At 36.5% G+C, this 20,233-nt stretch overlaps 1 protein-coding gene across 7 annotated transcripts in view; it reads left to right on the plus strand.

Moving 5' to 3' along the window:
- Nucleotides 1-19,674, plus strand: part of PTPN2 (protein tyrosine phosphatase non-receptor type 2) — an 84,418-nt gene extending 64,744 nt beyond the window's left edge. For 4 of the 7 annotated variants that reach the window (XM_034643255.1, XM_034643260.1, XM_034643259.1 and 1 more), the window contains 3 exons: nucleotides 1,311-1,463; nucleotides 7,145-7,326; nucleotides 11,869-12,320. In XM_034643255.1, coding sequence (XP_034499146.1) covers nucleotides 1,311-1,463; nucleotides 7,145-7,326; nucleotides 11,869-12,076 — 543 coding nt within the window. In that variant the 3' untranslated portion in view covers nucleotides 12,077-12,320. Of the gene's footprint in view, nucleotides 1-1,310; nucleotides 1,464-7,144; nucleotides 7,327-11,868; nucleotides 12,321-12,770; nucleotides 12,864-19,306 lie in introns of those variants that run through there. The other 3 variants (XM_034643256.1, XM_034643261.1, XM_034643257.1) reach the window with 2 other exon arrangements.
- The last annotated feature ends 559 nt before the right edge of the window (nucleotides 19,675-20,233 follow it).

The following is a 20,233-nucleotide window of genomic DNA, read 5'->3' on the forward strand; positions in this document are numbered from 1 at the left end:
TAAATGAATTAATACATTTAAAACACTTAGAACAGTCCCTGGTATTTTCTAAGCACTCAATAAATGTTAGTATTATTATTCCCCTGAGATTCCGATCTCTGCCCCCCAAGGGTTGTATCCTTTCTCCACCAACCCATTCCCAGCCCCAGCCCGGATACAGGCCTGTGCCTTTTCTTTTTAGAATGTCCATTTTTCCTTACGTGGGGCATAAGGCATCTCTAGAGTATAGGAGTGAGTCTTAACACACTCACTGTATTACTTTTCTACTCTGCCTGTAAGTAATACACTTCAATCAAAAACTGGATTGTTACAGGGTGCCTGGATGGCTTAATCGGTAGAGCATGCAACTCTTGATCTTGGAGTCATGAGTTGAAGCTCCATGTCAGGCATAGAACATACTTAATTTAAAATTAAAATTAAAAAAAAAAGTTTAAAAGAAAACTGGGTTGGGGCACCGGGGTGGCTCAGTTAGGCGCCTGACTCTTGGTTTGGGCTTAGGTCATGATCTTGGTCGTGCACTCAGTGCAGAGTCTGCTTGAGATTCTCTCCCTCTCCCTCTACTCCTCCTGCCCCACACTCACTCACTCTCTCTCTCAAATAAATAAATAAAATCTTAAAACTGATTGTTCTGTTAAAGTGAACTTTGACACGTTTTAAAAAAATTCTACTGTCTATTCACTTAATGGTGAATGATTATTAAAAACCAGATTGTGTGTTTGTACCTATTCCCTGCCAGACGTAACTTGCACCTTTTTTCTTTTTCAGTTGGGGTGAGGGTTATGCTGGTTACAATACGAGATCGAGAGTCCGGAGCTGGTGCAGTGACTTAACAGTGTCATTGTGGATCTAGGCTCTTACTGTCTTTCTTCTTCGCCATCTTTAGATGGCTGCTGGACACAGACATGAAGGCGGAAGGGCACTGGGCAGAAAAGATTTACTTCTGTCAAGACCTTTAAAAAAAAGAACAACACTAATCTCAGTGGATTTATCTTTACATTAAGCCAGAACTGGTCATAAGTTCTAACTTAGACAAACACTGGCCAAAGTAAATAAGATTAGTATGATTGGTTTGGAATCAGTTGTGTGTCCGCTAACAGCCTCCATCTACTGCTTGAACAGTTACAGTGTGGGGAAGGTGTTGGAATGGGGTAGCTGTTTTATACAGGAAGAGTTATAGCTGCAGGGGTAATTCGTTCTTGGGGGAGACACACTGCACATTGCAAAATGCTTAGCAGCTAGCTATCCTGTATTGCTTCTCCTTCCTGGGCTCTAACAACAAAAGGCTTGAATAATTTTTACCTTTCTTGCAGATGGAAAAAGGAGATGATATTAATATTAAACAACTGTTACTGAATATGAGGAAATATCGAATGGGACTTATTCAGACACCAGATCAACTCAGATTTTCATATATGACTATAATAGAAGGAGCAAAATTTATAAAGGGAGATTCAAATATACAGGTAAACTTTTTTAGGGAAATAAATAATACCTGTGTATTATATATGATTAGTGTCAAATATATTTAACTGCACTCCACTGAAGCACTTGTTTTCTCCCTTCCTTCCAAAAAGCATGTTTACATTCATGCGGAAAACCCAGCTGGCCATCTTAGAATTGTAAAACTTAAGCTCACTTCCTCATACATACCTCAGCCTCATTTTAAATTTTGCCTGTTACTCAAAAGCCCTAGTGGGAACAAGATTTTATTAAAGAAAATGGAATTTTCATGTAAGGAGGTTAGTTTGAGCATTCAAGCATTAAAATAAACCAGAGAATTTTGGTAATTTTAGCACATAAAAGCTTGACCTGCAGTTATAGAATACTTAGTTTATGTAATAGATACTTAGTGAGCAGCTCGAGTACTTATGGCAGACATAATGAAATTCCAGTAGAAAGTTACATTTCTCTGATTGTTGGCTGTACTCTCATGAAGACGTTTTTATTCCACTTTTGCAAAAACTAAGTTGGAAGACTGATTATCAGAAATTGTTATGTACTAACATAAAATATAAAATAGAAACAGAAGTAACAGACCCCCATTTCTTGTCTGATCTGGTCACATAGTATTGGATATAAATAGATTAAATCTCTATATTTCTCTTATGAACACATACACTGGCCCTTTAATTTCTGTGATTACTGGGCAAGACAGAAATATTCTGACTAAGCCTTCTTTTATAACTCAGACCACCGTGATAATGGAATTATATATGTAAATTTCAAAGACATTAAAATATTCTTAAGCAATCCTGTTTCTCAGCTAACTTTTGTTCTGATCATTAGTATTATTGTAACTATTCAAGAGAAACTATTAGCAGTACAATTTGAAAGTCTTATAATCTTGCCACTTGCAACAAGATGGATGGAGCTAAAGTACTATGCTAAGCAAAATAAGTCAGAGAAAGACAATTACCATATGACTTCATTCATATGTGGAATTTAAGAAACAAATAACCAAAGGGAAAAAAAAAGAGAGAGAGAGAGAGAGAGAGGCAAACCAAGAAACAACAGTAAATCTTTAATGAAGAGAAACATTGCCATCTGTCCGTAAAGTACTCGGTATGTAGATTAGGCCCACAAAACATTGAGACCCTTCTTCAGAAGTGAGACTTTGGGAACACTGGGTTTGCTTGGCAGTGAACAGTGATTCAGAAGAAGTAAAAGACACCTCAAATGTTTAAGATTAGGAAAATGTCGTTTTTATTTTTAATCTCGGAACTTCTCTCCAGTTTGAAGTTGAAAAACTCCAATCTGGAGTTGGAGAAAAGTTAAATAGTTAAACCAAACTGTTTTCACACACTTGTAGCTTCCCTAGTTGTTCATTGCTTATTTCCTGGACGTTCTTACAGACTAATTGTAGGGAAAGTGTGCTGTCCTTTGGATAGTATCCCTCCCGCCACTTTAGAAGTTTTTGAAATTTCCTTAGTTTCGGAATATATACTCACTTACTTCGAGGATCTTTTTCACTACAGAGATGAGCTTCATGAACGTACTTTTTTGTGGTCTTTATTATTATTATAACAGCGTAGTTTTTGGCTTGGGAGAGTTTTTTCTGTCTCAGTTTATCTGGTATGTTATAGCCATTAGAGTTTCCATATAGCTTCATCCAGCACTGCATGCAAACCCAAAGCATTCTCTGCCCCTTCTTCAGGTAGGATGTTGGAAATGTCTCTGTATTTTTTAGGTGCTCAGGATCAGAAAAGCCTGTTACCCATTTGGAGGGGTCAGTTTCCACAGAAATGGTCTAAGAGTTCCTGTGCGATGCTATAATTTTTTTTTTTATTATAAGGATAATTAATGAGTAAATGTATATGGATTTGTTTATTTCACATAGATATTTTTCTCTGCCTGGAACTTTGCTATCCAGTACTGTAGCCATTAACCGTATGTGTTATTGACTACTTGAAATATGGCTAGCCTGAGTCGAGATCTGTTTAAAGTATAAAATACACACCAGATTTTGAAGATTAAATACAGGGAAATAAAGTATAAAATACCTCAATAATTTTTAAAATATTAATTATATGTTCAAATGACAATATTTCTTATATTGAGTTAAATCAAACACATTGTTAAAATTCATCTTTTTTTTAAACACAACTGCTAGACATTTGCAAATTGTGTGTGTGACTCCCATTATATCTCACTGGACAGTACTGTTGTAGAACCGTTGCTTAAAATAAAAATTTAAGAGCAGTAAAGTTCTCTGAAATCCTAAACCACAAGATCTAAAGTTAATGTAGAAACCTCAAACTGCATGAATATAACTGACCCATAAAATTACCTTTTTTGACATAGAAGGATAAGGTAACCAATTTATAAAAAGACCTTCTTTCTCTCCATATGGCTACCTCCTCCCCTTTACTCTGAATTTTGGAAGAAGTTACGATTTGTAAGAAGAAAGAAGGGAGCTGCTTTCTGGTGTGAGCCTTGTGGCCGGGGGTGTGGGAGGGTGATGCTTCTTGGACCTGTGTACCTCAGGGAACTGTCTGTTCAGCAGTATCTGAGCCATATTTCTGCGTTTCTGATACTTTTTCCTAAAGGGGACATCTGTCTTCCCGACCTTCAGTCTTCATTTGGGTTTTATATTATATGAGTGGTATTTTCATTATTGGATACAATTTTATGTTAATTTTTCTGTGAAGATTTCTGACTTATGTAGATATAAAGTGATTTAGAACCTGTTGGGATAAAGGAGAGTGGTTAATATTCACCTCCAAAGCAGTTGTTTCTGAAATCAGTAAATATATGTATGTGTTTATAATTATACAACATGCATTTATTTTTGGAAGTTTCCAATGATCTTGACCTACCTAGATAAATACAGATAATTTCTAGTTGTCTCTGAAAATATATCACAAGGCTGGGCATAAAAAGACATTACTCCCAGTATCCATGATGACATCTAGGTTGGCAATTCAGAATTGATGTAAGATCTCTAACCAGTAATTTGACACTACTAATAAAATAGTTACAGAGGGTTTCAAGTTTAATGACGTCACTTTAAGTGTTCCTTCGAGGGACTTTCTTCAGTGAGAAATGGGTGGGGTTGCAGGTGGTGTGCAGGGCGTTGCTCATAGCAGCATGTGACATGCGGGAGTGTGGTTCAGCATGAGCATAGATCTAGGAAGATCAGAAACTCTGTACTCCAGGCCTCAAGATGAGAGAGCTTGAATGAGGTTGTAGCTGAGTGCCGTATGGATTCCTTGGCTTCCCCAGTCAGCAGTGACAAGCAGGCAGGTGACTTTGGAGTGCCTGCTTGCTTGCGGGTTACATGGAGGGCAAAGCTGAGTGAGTTTGCTGCCCAGAGACATGGCAAAATGACACTGCCTTTTTTTTTTTAATTCACTAGCATTAAATATCTCCTTTTCTCCAACCCCCCCCCTTTGCTGAGTCCTTTTCTTGTTGACAGATTCCAAATTTGTTGCATATTCTGGGAAGTGGTCCAGTAAGATTTGATTTTTGTTATTGTCTTTTGTTTATTGACGTTGTTTTGTCCAAGTATAAGGCCAAGTTGTTATAACTGGGTCCCCAGGGAAGAATCAACATTAAAAAAAAAAATCAAACAGCCTAAATTCTGGAGACAATTTAGCAATTTTTATTGGGTACTTTCTTAAATGATCTGGTATCTGAAATCGATGAGCTTTTCAGAGATACAAATAATCATGAGGGATTGTAGCATTAAAATTTTGGCCCTTCTGTTAATTAGCTGAATAGCCTGGGCAGGTTACCTCTGTTCTCTCAACCCATCTCCTCTGTAGAAGGGGGATGATAATATAACAGTAGTAGCTCCTACCTCCTGAGGTTCTTCTGAGGATTAAGAGCTGGTGCAGCTGAAGAATTAGGGTGGTGTGGGTAGAGTAAGTGCTTGAGAAGTTTCCCCACATGCATCTTCAATATACAAAGTGCTGTCTGGACTGAGTAACAGAAAGTTCGAACGGGAAGAAAGAAAACTGACGTGGTCCTCTAAAGTGAGAACATCTTGCTCTTATGTTCCATCACGGCACTTTCTCAAGTATGGGCAAAACACTCTTTCTGGGTATGGTTTGCATCCTCTTAGGTCCTTGCTCAGGAAAGGTGGGTTCCAATCCATTGTTCCTTAAATAAGTTGAGAGACTTCTTCCCTTGAGGCCTGCTTCCTTTCTGGCCTCATCTCTCAGAGGCAGGCTGTGGATGGTCTTCATCTTCTGGTCAGATGGATCAAACCGTCCTACTCACTGTCCTCCAAAGGTAGCAAATTACAGAATGTTGTATTCTCTACATTTTTTGTAAATCAACTATTATAAAAAAGATACATTAATTATGCATCTTAGTAAAATAGCTCTATGTGGGAAGGGAAGAGTGTGGTAGAAGGCCTTTTTCTTTTTTAATCCCTCTGTTGTAGGATAGTGAAATAACTTAGAAACTAATTTATCAGTGTATCAGTGAATTTTCCAGAGATTTTTTTTTTTTTTTTACAATCTTAATATACATGCGTTGTTTTTAACAGTGCCTTTTTGTACCAGAGCAACTCCAGGGAAAGCGTGTTTCATTAAGTTCCAGATACGTGTAAACTGCAGTGTTACATCTGTGTTCGAAATCATTAAAATCCTCAGGCAATAAGTTATAGAGTCTCTTACTCATTAGGTTCTAGACTCCTTGCTTCTGTGGTAAGATCTTCAAAGAGGGCCATCCCTGCCCATAGCAAGTCATTTTGCACCAGTGTCAGAGTCATGCATAATCAAAACCATTGGCTCTCACTGCCACCTTTCCTACTCTTGTTATTGGCTGGGAGACGGATGGTTGTGTTCGCAGCCCCTGGAGGACTTGAGGAGCTAGAGGTCCCTCGTGCCAAGATTATACTTGCCTTCTCCCTCTCTGGCTAGCACTTTGTCACTGCCTTCATCTTCCAGGGGCCCAGATATACTTCGCACCTCTTCTTTCACTAGGGATGGTGGCAGTGAGGGCAAAGGAATCTAACATTTGCCAGACGATGCTGGGCGTGTTATGTCATTAATTACAATAGGCTCTCAGGGTGGGTGATGACAGCCTGTTTCATAGAGGAAGGAAATGGAATTTCTCTTCATCTTGTTCTAAATCCTGCCTCCTGAAGTCTAGGCATGCTAGCAGTTTTGTCTGACCTGGTGGTGGGCTAGCTTACCTGGAGCTGGAAAAAAATGAATCACGGTCCTCTGGCCAGAGGGACCCGCCTGGAGATCTCACTGCTGTTCCCCATTTAGACCAGACTGGCAAGGAACGGGGAGGTGCTAGATCATATATCCAAGTGCCATGTTGGTCACCGTTGCCAGTGTTAGCAGAGTCTGGCTCTGGCTAAAATCTCACTACTGTGACTAATGTTTTGGTGAGGTCCTAGTATAGTTTGTCTCAAATAGGTCGAAGTTCACTTAATTTCATTAAGATTATTATATTCAGCTGTATAGTGATGTACATAAATATTAAATGCTTTATTATGTTTAAATGTTAAGCTTAAAATAGGCACATCTGGAAGAGGTTTTGGTAAAATACCTTTTTCATTCTTCTGTTAGCATCACAGGGTTCTCATAAAGTTGACTATATAATTTCAATTTGCATATTCTTGTTATTTAAAGAAAAGTAAAATTTCAGTGTTTGCATCTGTTTTTCACTTCTCTTCCCTACCTAGAAACGGTGGAAAGAACTTTCTAAGGAAGACTTATGTCCTGCTTTTGATCATTCCCCAACCAAAATAATAACTGAAAAATACAATGGTAATAGGATAGGCCTAGAAGAAGAAAAACTGACAGGGGACAGATACACAGGACTGTCCTCTAAAATGCAAGATACTACAGAGGAGAGCAGCGAGAGGTAAGCTTACGGCAATAACGTGCTTGAAAAGATGAGACTTTTTTATTTTAATAAGTTCAGTGGATATGAACTAATGTAGGCCCTTTGTTTATTGAATTTATGGAGCTATTCATTTATTTGTTACCTAAGGGTATTTAAGTAGTATATGATGACATCATTGATCTCAAAGGGCTTTCAGCCCTATTAAGAAGCCAGTACTTATAGACTGAAACCAGTTGGAAAATGGTTTAACTCAATACTAATTTGAGTGCTAAAGTTAATATAATTAGATGCTAAAACATATAGTGTGATACAGAAAATAAGTGGTATGAATACCTGCCATTTGTACAAGTATTAGTGTTCATGCTATAGTTGTAATCTAAAGGATAATGTGCCTTTAATGAAGTTATAAAATAATTGAGTAAGTTTCATTACATTATTGGAAGGGGAGAAGTCTTTAAAAAAAAAAAAAACCCAAAATGCCTTTTTATATTTTTCGAGTTTTGAATCCGTATGAATGTGTAAACGTTCTAAGTTTTTAAATTAAAACATCTACATTTCTAAGGCTCTAGTCCTGTCCCACCCATTAGGAAGCTGGTATCCTGAGGTGTGAGGGAATGAGCGTGTTCACTTCCCCTCTTCAGCGTCTCTCAGTGATGTTTTCTTTTTGTCGAATATGGTTTTTATTTAAGTGGCACATTTTATGTTTTAGTCCTGTTGGTTACATTGGGATGTTGTGGCACCGTGGAAGTCGTTGAGGTCCCCTGAATATTATAGTAGCTTCACTTCTGTATTTCCCAATATAAAAATTACCTGAAATATGTGTTATGTATTATACTGAAGAGTTTATTATGACTTAGCAGTGTTACTCCCTTATTTATGGCTCTACTGGTTTTAAACTACAAGTTAAAGCGTTAATTTGCTTATTCCTTCTTTCACCTTAAGTATAATATTTTGAAATCAAGAAATCAGGTTTTCAATTACATTATCTTTCTCAGTAATAAGATTCTCAGGTTCCTAATGGTGTTTTGGCTAGTACCATGTGCAGAATTAAATGGAAAATAGGCTCAATGATTGAATTGGTGTCCTTAGTATTTCAGAGGTGTTGGGTTTTAATCTTTAAGGACACAGACCCAACAAGGTAAACCACAAGTTGTCCAAATTTCACAGTTTCGAGGAGATCCAGAAAACCACTCAGGAGTTACAGAGTGATTGCATGCAGAGATGGTTTTATGGGGGGCGGGGAGGTGGTGGGTGTATATATCGTTTGCTGTCTCCACCCAGCCTGCCCCCAGGAGAGAGGAGACCAGACCATGCTTGAAAGCAGAAGCAAAGCCCCAGTAGGAAAGTAAGGATTGTAAGTAGAGAGAACTATTTGAGGGAACAGGTTGTAGAAAAGTAAAAGAGCATAAAATAAAGATTGCTGTGAAAAATTGTATTGTTCAGGCCTAATAAATTTTCATACTGATCTATAGCTTTGCATTAGGGAGGCTAATAAAATAAATTAAAATCTTATTGAAAGAATTTCAGTTTGAAGGGAGTAGGACACAATACTTTGTTTTCTTTCATTATTAAATATCCTTCAAGTCAGTTTTTTCATATTGAAGGTCGCATCCCCATAGTCATGAAATCAAGTTAGTGAGTTATAAAAAAAGCATGTTTAAAATAATAGAATACAGTAAAATAGAAATTGGAGTTTAGAGAATAAAATAGATGAGAGTATCACAGATAATAACTATTTTAACATTTATATATATGTAATATATAAATTCTGTACATTGATATATATATTGTGTACATGTATAAATATGTCTGTGTATGTGGTTACATTGTTGTGATGGTAAGATACTTCTTGCTGTTAAGGTTTACCATCAAAGTTTAAAAGCCAGTGTTTGCAATTATAGTGCAATCCATAAACCCAGATCACTGAGTGGAGAACAGTTTGGATAAATGAGAAGTCAGGTTATTTGGATCCTGTGCGTTTTCATGGTGTGAAGTATGCCTCTTGAAACATGTATCGGCTATAGCCTGCTGTGTGTGTCATGGTGAGGAATTCCACATGATCTTCCATAGGCAGAGGTCCTCAGGAGTCCTTCCCTGCCAGTTTGTGGCTTTTGAATTAGATAACTGTGTAGGAAAACCTGGGCAGGTTATTACATGGATGTAATTTAGGTAGATAAAGATTTTATTGTATCACAACTTGAGAGTAGTTTTTACTTCTTTGGATTTGGCGTTCTTAAACTAAGTGATGGCATCTCTTGGTACTTTTTTTCTTTCCATTCCTGAAAACATGGGTAGTACATTTTTGGAAAGCAAGAGCCTCTATTTCATTACTGATTTTAAATGGGAAAAATTGTGTTCTCAGCCCAACCAAAACCATAACCAGTTTCTCTAAATATAAAAATCCTCTTTAAAAAATCCTCTTAAACTGCTGTGTAATATTTAAAGCACTAATTACATAATCACATAACACTCAGTGAATTCATATTGGGTTTACATGGTAAATATCAACAGTGAATAAAAATTGTAATTATCTTCTGTATTGCAATGAAAATTTTAAATGAAACAGTTTGTTAAAAGATTCCATCTAAGTTGGAACCAGGTTGTTTGGTGGCCTCAGGCTTTTGACAGAAGCAAATACAGGGATCTGTGGAAGGCTGGCCCCTTGGATGGGAACTCTGTATTCTTTTACATATTTTATATATGCTTTGCCTGCACTTGAATACAACTTAAATTTTTTTCACTGATGGGTACACACGTATTTGTTAATAGTGAATTTTAAATTCAAAGAATGAATTTTGAGTAATAATTTTTGCAAGTCATTATAGCAAATATTCAGAGAGTTCAGACAGCCAAAGATACCTGGGTATTATATGATAGGTAAAGCGAAGAAGACATTGGAAATCATAGGGCACACAGAGATAGGCAAAATAGAGTCCCTGAGTTGCAAATATATTTAGGGGGTAAAATAAGAACTCAAATTAGCAACATACATTATTTACTGTAAATTAAATGCTGTAAGATAAGAAGAGAGGGGTCCTAGGGGTTGAGTGGAGGGAGAAATTGAACAGAATTGAAAGGAGAGGACCAGAGAAAAGATACCTAGTTTAGAGGGGAACAGATTTGGAGAATAGCAAAAAACCATTTGGGCAAGAATAAAGTTGTGTACAGCAGGCGAACACTGGATAGTTTCTGTGTGGACATGTGTTTTCAGTTTCCTCGAATATATACCTAGGAATGCAGTTGCTGGGACATAAGGGAACCCTACTTTTCACATTTTGAAGACCTGCCAGTTTTATATAGTGTCTGCATTGTTGTACATTCCCACCAGCAGTGTCTGAAGGTTCCAGGAGACCAAAGAAGTTGAACATCGATAAAATTTCCTAATATATAGTCTATATTCAAATTTCTTTGGTTGTCTAAAAAACTACCGTATGGTTTTTTAAAAAAGTAACTGTATTTGAGATATAATTTAGATACTATAAAGTTCACTCATTTAAGCATACAATTCAGTGGATTTAGTATATTTACAGAGTTGTGAAGCCATCACCATAATCTAATTTCAGAATATTTTCGTGATCCCAATCTCTTTAGCTATTTAAAGAAATAATCCAAGATCTAATCAAGGATCATTGATTGTATTTGGTTGATATGATTCTTTGGTCTCCATTAATCTGAAATTGTTCACCAGTTGCTTTTTAGAACACTCCACAATCTGGATTCCTCTGATTGTTTCTCATTACTTGATTCGGGTTACACAATTTGGCTGGGAGAAAAGTTGGCTCTTAATGTAGTAGACTGAAAGGCACTCAAGAGTTTAATCAAGCTACACAACCAGAGCTATACTTCAGAAAAATTGCTGTGGTGGTAATATTTAATTCAGAGGCAAAAGTTAGATTTTTGCTATATTCTAGGCAATAAGTGAAAAAAGAGTAGATGGATTTTGTAAAAGAAAGTTTTAGAGGGAAGAAGTAGTAATGTACATGTTGTCATTGGCCGTTCTTCTCTGCAGTATCCTAGGACCATGTGTCTTGGGAGTTGGAGAGCTTCCATTGGAACAAATATTCTGTATTGAATAGGAAAATGGAAGCTAGAAACAATGTGTGGACAGACAGCAATAGGCATCCCATGATAGAGTCTTTACAGAAGTATTAAGTAGATAGCTTTTACCAGTGGCCTTTGTGACAAATCACGTGTAAACACAAAAGGGGCTCAGATGCCAGGGTCTCTTGTCCCGCACCTCTTTCAGCGGCTTACCAAGAAAGAAAGCTGATAACCACCAGCTCCCATTTCAACAAAGAAAGCACCATGCTTATTATTTTCAGGTCCTGCTGAAAGTATTTATTAATAGAATATTGTACCACAAATTGTTGCTGAATTATCAAGAGTACATCTCTGGACCACTGAGAATATTGAAAATCCCCCTCTTTTTTTTTTATTCCAGTGGTTTAATGAGTTTAAAAATATGGGACTCGGGGGATGGGTATTTGGGCTTCGGTCCTCTGTATTAGAGTAATAAGTCCTGCCATGCACTTCTTTTTTTTTTGTTTTTGTTTTTTGCAGCATTCTACGGAAACGAATTCGAGAGGACAGAAAAGCTAACACGGCTCAGAAGGTGCAGCAGATGAAACAGAGGCTAAATGAGACTGAACGAAAAAGGAAAAGGTGGTTATATTGGCAACCTATTCTCACTAAGATGGGGTTTGTGTCATTCATTTTGGTGGGTGCTTTCGTTGGCTGGACGCTGTTGTTTCAGCAGAATGTCCTATAAATAAACAGTTCTGCCCAGCAAGCTGCTGCACTCGTAGCTGACAGTGTTAACGTTAGTCACAAGGGTTTGTCTATTAGCAAACTCCTCGCGCCCCAGAAACAGTGCGGTAGGATAGACACCAACCAGATAAGTGATATATTCAGTCCCCAGCCCAACATCTCAGGGCACTGTCCCCAAACTGTAAACGGCTATCTGAAATAAAGACTTGAATGCTTGTTGAAAACTGGTACATTTTGCAACTGTATTCATACATGTTAAGCGTAATATTTCACCTGACTAGATTGAGAAATCCTTTACCACAAGGATTTGTTTTTGGAGGCTATCTGGATTTTAACCTGCACTAGATACAAGCAATAAATATTGTGGTTTTATCTACATTATTACTGGAAAGAAATGACCTTTAAATAATGCGTGTAATGTATAATGTACTGTTGACATGGGCATCAACATTTTATATTCTTAACCATTTCAGGGTAAATATATTTTATAAGTATCTATTTAATCTTACTTTTGTAGTTAAATGTACTTTTTAAAAGCTCAATTTGAAAAATCTGTTACCGTGAAAAAATAAATTGTGTGTTGATTCAATTGTACTGAATACATTTTCCTAAAGAGAAGTTTGATACAAGCAGTTAGAACTAACTCTGAATAAGCAATTTTTACTATATATTTGCATTTCTTTTATGTTTTACAGTTTTCCCAATTTTAAAAAGAAAAACAAACAAAGAAACAAAAATTTTCCCTAAAAATATCTTTGAAGGAAAATTCTCCTTACTGGCATAGTCAGGTAACATTTGGTCAAGACTGTAAAGAAATTGGTTTCTGTAAAGCCCATGATGAATACTGTTTAATTTTCATGAAAATTTCAGTGTAATTACCCTAATTTATAATTGGGGTAAATCATGACTTAGGAAATAAAAATAAGGAGCAGCATTTTATTATCCATGATTTCAGTTTACTAGACTGAAGTTTTGAAGTAAAATTTTTTCAAGTTCTTTCTACTTCAATAAATAGTGTGATGATGTACAAACCTGACCTTGTCCCTTTAACTTCTTAATGGGTATTTTTAAAACATATTGTTGGATGGACTTAACTGCTCATTTGAGTGCTAGTCTTCTTCAGATCCCAACATTCCATTCAGTGTTTGACTTCCTTAACTTAAACTTTAAATAGTTGTTATAAATTTAATTGCTGATATAACAAAATCACATTATTTCGGTGGTTTTCAAGCTATGCTCATTGGATTTCTGAGGGGTCTCCGAGAGGTGGTTGGAAGGACTCCAAGCTACCAGCCTTTACTTTCAACCAGACCATCTCTGCTTTATCTGTTTTATATGCTATGTATGATCTCTGTATGAGGTGTATTTATTTTAAGGGGACAGTTATGATTTTAAAAACAGTTTGAAAACCATTTGTATAGATAAGTATTTTGCATTGATTTGAGTAGCCTTCTCGAATGTATTAAATTATGCTGAAAGTCTGAAAGCAGGATGTAGGTGGTACTACATATTAAATCAGATTTGTGTAACTTGTGCCTGTGTCCTAATTCAGTATTACTGTGTCCTGTAACCTTTAAATGGAGAGGAGGTAAGAGGGATATATATTTTTTTAATGTCTGTCTGCATTAAGCCTGTGTTCAGGTACCAGGACCCGTCATTGTTGGTTTCAAACGTTTTTAGTTTGCCTTGGTTTATATTTGCTAAAATACAGTATGTTACTCTGCAAGTCAAATGTGGATAGATGATACTAAATTTCCAGTTGAAGATAGCCTTGCCTTAAACAAAAAGGTAAAGACTTCTTACAGGAAGCGAATTCTGGTAATGATGCACATTGCCGCTTTGCAGGGTAAATACGCTTCACTGGGTTCAGGATTTTAGTTTGCTTTTTGTCTGCATTCTGTCCTTCAAGCGGCGTTTGTTGTAATATATCTTAACAGTCATGATCAGTGAAGGAAACATTGGTTGATAAACTTCTGCAAGGGTTACTCATCTTTCCTCCTTTCAAACAGATGCTGAAGGATAGTGTGTTAAGTTTTTGCCAGTAATAATATTTTTGGTGGGTTCCATATACTAATTATTAAAAATACATGGCAATGTGCTGCGGTGCCCAGGGTCATCAGACTGACCCTTTATTAAAGGAGGCGTGCTAGTCCGAGGGAAGGACACAGACAAGGGCTCCTGCCTTCTCAGGTAACAGCCAGGGGACAAAGTTAGCAATCCACAATAGAGTCTGCATTTTACAAAATATGTGTATCCTTGGGTCTTCCTAATATTTTCTAAATATAACAGATTTTGAAAGTCAGTTGTGTAGCTGATTTTAATCAGGTAGTATTTTTTGAATAGGTTAAGGAAGAAAAGATATTTTAAAAAGCCGGAGGCTTTATTGTTTTTAAGAAAGGGTATTTATATTAATATATAGTGTATTTGTGTTCATATCTGTCTCTACTGATAAACTGATAGCCATCTTTGATTTAATGCCATCTTCTCTGGCTATACCAGCTGGTTATGTATTTGTCTGCAAGTTTAACTAAGTATTTTATGCTGGCCTATTAGCAGTTTTTATCTATGCTTGCATATATATAACGTGTACAAATATAATTCTCCATTTTTCAGTTTATCCACATAAAAAATAAAAATAATACCTTTTCTTGAATTCTTACACAGTTTAAAAAAAAGTAATGTGTAAAAGCGTATAGAGAACTTTAGAACAATATAAAGACCATTTCTTATGTTTAGGGGTATTTTATATATGTGCTCTGTCCTTTTCCTATTCTATCTTCAAATTAATACTGACTGTGTATTAATATTTCTACCATGAAATGAACAAGAGAAAGGAAATAAAGTGTGTTTTTTTAACTAGCTTTGCTTAACAGGTATGTCATAAGAAGGGACTGTAACTCTTAATTTTATATATACTTGTGCTTATCCCCTTCATTTTAAATAAACTAGAATTGATGGTATGAATAAAAAAATATGTATTGGTTTGAAAAGTAGTTTATGATACAGAGCAGAGCTCTACTTTTTACATCAGGTCCTTTGCTTTCAGTGTCGGTTCACAGTGGTGGTTGCTACCATGTACTGATCATTTACTATGTGCCAGGCACTGTGCTAATAAGCACTTTCATAGATTATCCTATTTAATCCTTACAACAGGCTTTTGGGGTAGGTGGTGGTATTATTAAGCCATAATCAGCCTGAGACTGGACATTTCTACATTGTTTTATGCTGCTGTCTTTGAGCAATCCCCTATATGTAGTGTAGTTTAGAGCTATTCTCAAAGAAAGACTTACCCTTTGCGAGTCATTTCCCTCTTAGAAAAATACATCTGACTAGGTTCTATGTAAATAGACACAGGCCAGAACCTGATTATATTAGAAATACTGTCATTAACCTTTTTGTACTCCATTTCAGCAAGTACCTACATCTCCAGAGTGCCTGCCTGGTTATTGTACAGATTTTAAAACTAGTCTGCCTTAATTTTTCCTTTCAGACACAAAACTTACAGAGGTTTTATTTTAATGTAGTCTGTTATAAGCCTAATGCCATTATGTATATCATCCACTCTTCCCGTGCTCAGGCAGAAGTCTAAGAATCACGCCTTCTGTAAACATCGATTTATTTTTTCGTACAGCGGTCCATGTGGGTTTGTTAGGGGGGGGAAGGAGCAAGGGTGCGGATCTCCGAATCTGCTGCACCCCAGGGTGGGGGAAGCCAAGGTCAGTCTTGGTGCAGTGATCCTGGTCTGAAACTAAGTGCGTTTGTTCTGTGTTCTTATTTCTATGTCGGTGGCTAATTAAGTCTCTCTTACTTTAAGAAACCTTTAATTTGGCCTTGACTTGTTTAGGGGATAGGGGCACAAAATCTTACAAATAAAATTTTGAAGGTAATACTCTTCCACATGACAAAACTAAGTTCTTCTGACTTAATATGCAGGTCCTGGTCATTCCCTGGATGATTTATTCTGGAGTGGACCTGTTTCCTTCATCTTTTTCCCTAGTTCATTTGTTTGGATTTGATTCCATTTTTTCTTACACTTATTTTCAAAGCAGTGTTTATAGGACAATATCACCAACAGCCCCTCCAAGAGTGAATGAATATTTTAGAACTTCCAGCTCTCTCATTCCATCAGATATGTTACGTGTAAGTGATGACGTGCTTTCATGGGAAGAAACTCGGGTTGTGTAAGCTGCACAGCCCCTGCTGTGCCCAGGATCCCCCATCCAGACACTGCGCACTGTAGGCTAAATTCCATGTACTCACCATAATATAACCATTTCGTTGTTCATCCAGATTTGACAACTTAAGCTTTTAATTGAGGAATTTTAAGCTACTCACTTTCTTGGGTAGTGTCTGAAAGAATAGACTTCTAGGAAAATGGTATGAGTTGGGCCATGTCATTTTTCCCTTACCAACAGGAAGTTTCTCAATATTTACCACATTCAGATTGCTCCAAGAACAGCCAATTCTGCACAGGTGCTTTTCCTCAACACTCTTCAGAGAAATGGTTGTCTCCTTTGGCTACTAAATTTATTTGGGGAGAATTTTTCCTCACTGTCGGTTATTCCATCGCAGAGCGTTGCTAAGTGGCAGCAATGCATCAGAAGAGAAGCTTTTACTTGGGTTGAAAGGCTTTGTCTTTATCAGGGACAACCTGACAAGTTTTAAAGAGCTCTGACCATCTCTGTGGAGTCCACTGGGAGAATGAAAAGCTCAGTCCCTTGAACTCTTTCTCTTTTGGTGTTATAATGTACAGTGGAATATGGAAATTATAGGATATAGTGGCGACCTTACTTATGGAGTCCAGTACTCTCTGGCTTTTCGTTACATAGCGTATTTTGGGGAGCTATAAGGAGAATTGCATGGGTGTTTTTTTCTTTATGGAGACCATTTTTTAAAGAAAAGCACCAAATCTTTATTGTTGCTCTAATTTGACATAGATTTTGTAGACATGATGGTGTTGGTATTTCAAATTACTATAAAAAAAAAAAAACAAGTTTTGGGGGGTTTGGTGAATTCAAGAGAGGGAAACTAGATAAGTTTGTTTTGTCTATAAGGCAATGCTTTGCTCACCTTACAGAAGGTTTTATGATTCTTTTCAGTAAAAAAAAAAATAGTGCAAATATCTGATGGCAAAAAATACTTTGGAAGCAGTTTGACTTTCCATTACTTCAGGTATGGAACCATCTTGAGAAGATCATTCTCTGTCTGTAAACCTGGCCTTGTTCCAGAGTAAGGGCAGTGGGCAGTATGAGAAGCATGGCTAATTATGCCACTTAATTTCTTTGAACCCATTTTATTTTGACTTGTTGACCACATGATTCAAGTGAACATATTTTTTCCTAAAATACAGCCCATTTGTCTTCAGTCTTGCAAATAAATACGTTATTTAAAAACAGTTAACACTCCCAATGATTTTATCTTATTTTCTTGTCCCCCAGAATAATATCTACAAAGAAAAAAGAGTGAATTTTTAAAAATGTTGTCAGGTTCTTTTAGCTGTTGTTACACACGATAGTTTATCCTTGATAAGTGATTCTCTAACACCGTGCTGGGGAAAACAACGGTGTATGTTGGACACATGCAGTTCTGCCAGTCAGCTTAAATACACAATCTAGATTTAATCTGCTTAACTCTTCTAGCTACATTACCCTATTTTAAAATAAGAAAACCGAGTCAGAGAATAAGTAACTTGCCCATGATTGCACAGCTAGTACATGACAGTTGAAATTCAGACTCCTGTCTGTAGAATTCCAGTAACTCCAAACCTCATGCTGCTTCCATTACGACACATGGACTCTGTTTCTAAATGAAAAAAATTAGACAACTCCTTTTACCTGTTAAAATCCAAAGTAACGCTCTTTTTATTTTTTAAGTGAAACAAAGTTTTTACCTCCAAAAGAATTTGTGAAAACAGTCTGAATTAACACTGAACCAGAGAAATACTGGAACATCAGAATATTCTCTAAACCAAACCATTATTTCATTCACCTTGATTGATTGGATTGAGTTACTTTGTTTTGATGAGCAGATTTTCTGAACGTGTGGGGAATAAATCCATATTTTGCAGCAATCAGAGTCAGTAGGAAGTACCTTTCCTTACTTCCAGCCAGCCAGCATGGTGTAGGGTTCAGTAGGGCCCTGCAGTAAGCACCTGTAGTAGGTTTTGTGACTCACAGACATCTGGTGAGAATGTTTTCTTAATGACTTGACATTTCTGTGTCCGTGCTGGACAACAAAGGGATAGAGCTGTTCAGAACACAAGGTGCTTGGGATTGTTACTCTTCAGTAGAAATAGTCAGTAGTCAGGAGGAAGCTCAGTTCACAGTATTTTGAGGGTTTTTGACTAAATGTTTTGGGAGAATGTGTGGACGTGGTTTATATTCCTATTTTATGTGGAGACACAATAATGACAAGTATTTAGATTTGGGTATTTTTTGTGATAAGGAAGTCGGAAAGAAAAATACCGTCTCAAAAGTTCAGTTATTTGCAAATATTATGAAATACCATCAAAAACTGCCCTTAAAATAGCTATTTCATCTGTCAAGTCCTCATTAATCTTCACTTTTTGACATTAAAATACAATAAATCTGTCAGTTATTTTATGTCTGTTTTTCTTTTATATTGATAATTTAAATCATGTCACTTTGGTTCTGTATTGCTGTAATCATTAGTATTATCCTTCAGGACAAAAAAAAAAAAAGCATGCTGCTAACAGTCCGTGATTTAAAGATTTAAGTCAACTTTATGTTGAAACATTACATTCCTAATATTTTTAGCAGTATGGTACAGTGGAGGTCCAAATTGGATTAGACTTTTGCATTGAATCCCAAAGTATTGGTAAGTCTAGCGCATACCATATAATCTTGCGAAACTGTTGTGGGTACAGTTTTTTAAACCTGTCTGTCTGTCAGTATCTCACGTGGAGGTCATTTCTTAAGTAACACAGGATGACCTGAGAAATTCATTGGTAATTCTTGAAAAAGCCAGATGAGTTATGGTGCTTTAACATGAGTCTACCTCACACCACCAGTTCTGTTTGAAAATTGAGCACATAAACAGATTTACCAAGATAACAGTGAAGCTCTTAGTGTGGTTGAATGTGACATGTTGGAATGTTTTTTAGTTGCCTTTTTAGTTCATCGTTAGTCCTTTTATGTTTGTCTCTGTCTATGTACGTCTGTATGTTTGGTTAATATGAATTGAATAGATGACTTCTTATTTTATGTTTTAGGCCAAGATTGACAGACACCTAAATATTCATGACTTGAGAATATTCTGCAGCTATAAATTTTGAACCATTGATGTGCAAAGCAAGACCTGAAGCCCACTCCGGAAACTAAAGTGAGGCTTGATAAACTTGTAGATTGCCTCACATATGTCTGTTTACAAAGTAAACTTTACATCCAGGGAACGAAGAGAACCACCAGCAGAAGACTTTGCAGAACCCCTAATTTGATGTATTGTTAAGTTTTTTAATACGTGTATGAAATGTAGAAAGATGTAAAAGAAATAAATTAGGAGAGACTACTTTGTATTGTACTGCCATTCCTACTGTATTTTTATACTTTTTGGCAGCATTAAATATTTTTATTAAATAGACTATGTTGGTTTGTGTGCGTTATCTTAGGACAGTTCTGCTTCAGATAATGAATGTTTCCTTAAAGGGTTTAACTCCACTTTTTTATAACTCGCAGTTGACATTTAAATTGAAATTGGTTCAAAACGCTGGTCACTTGCTTTTTAAGTTCTTTTTTAGTTACCTCTCAAATAGTCTTCCTATCAAAATAGGTTAGGTGGAAGCACAAAAGAAAAGTTATAATATTCCTTTTGTTACTTAGAAAACTTATGAATGTGGATAATGGTATTAAATTATTTTCAAATAAGTACAGTAATTCAGTGCAATTTTTAAAACCACTGTTATTCTTGTGTCGGACATTGTGCTTTTCTCAGACATTTTCTGTTATAAGAGATCGAGAGTTCCTTCCTGAGTGAGGCTTTTGGCTTCTTTACCATCTAATTTCCCAACTAAGTTTTGAGTTTGGGCTAAATATCCAGTCAGTTGTCAGGTTGCTGGTGATATTCTTGTTGTCTAGACAAGACACTCAAGCCTCTGTGTCACGTGAGCATCGGTTTAACAGTCTGACAAACTCGTAATTGT

This window comes from Ailuropoda melanoleuca, chromosome 14, assembly GCF_002007445.2.
Source record: "Ailuropoda melanoleuca isolate Jingjing chromosome 14, ASM200744v2, whole genome shotgun sequence".
Classification (NCBI taxonomy): domain Eukaryota; kingdom Metazoa; phylum Chordata; class Mammalia; order Carnivora; family Ursidae; genus Ailuropoda; species Ailuropoda melanoleuca.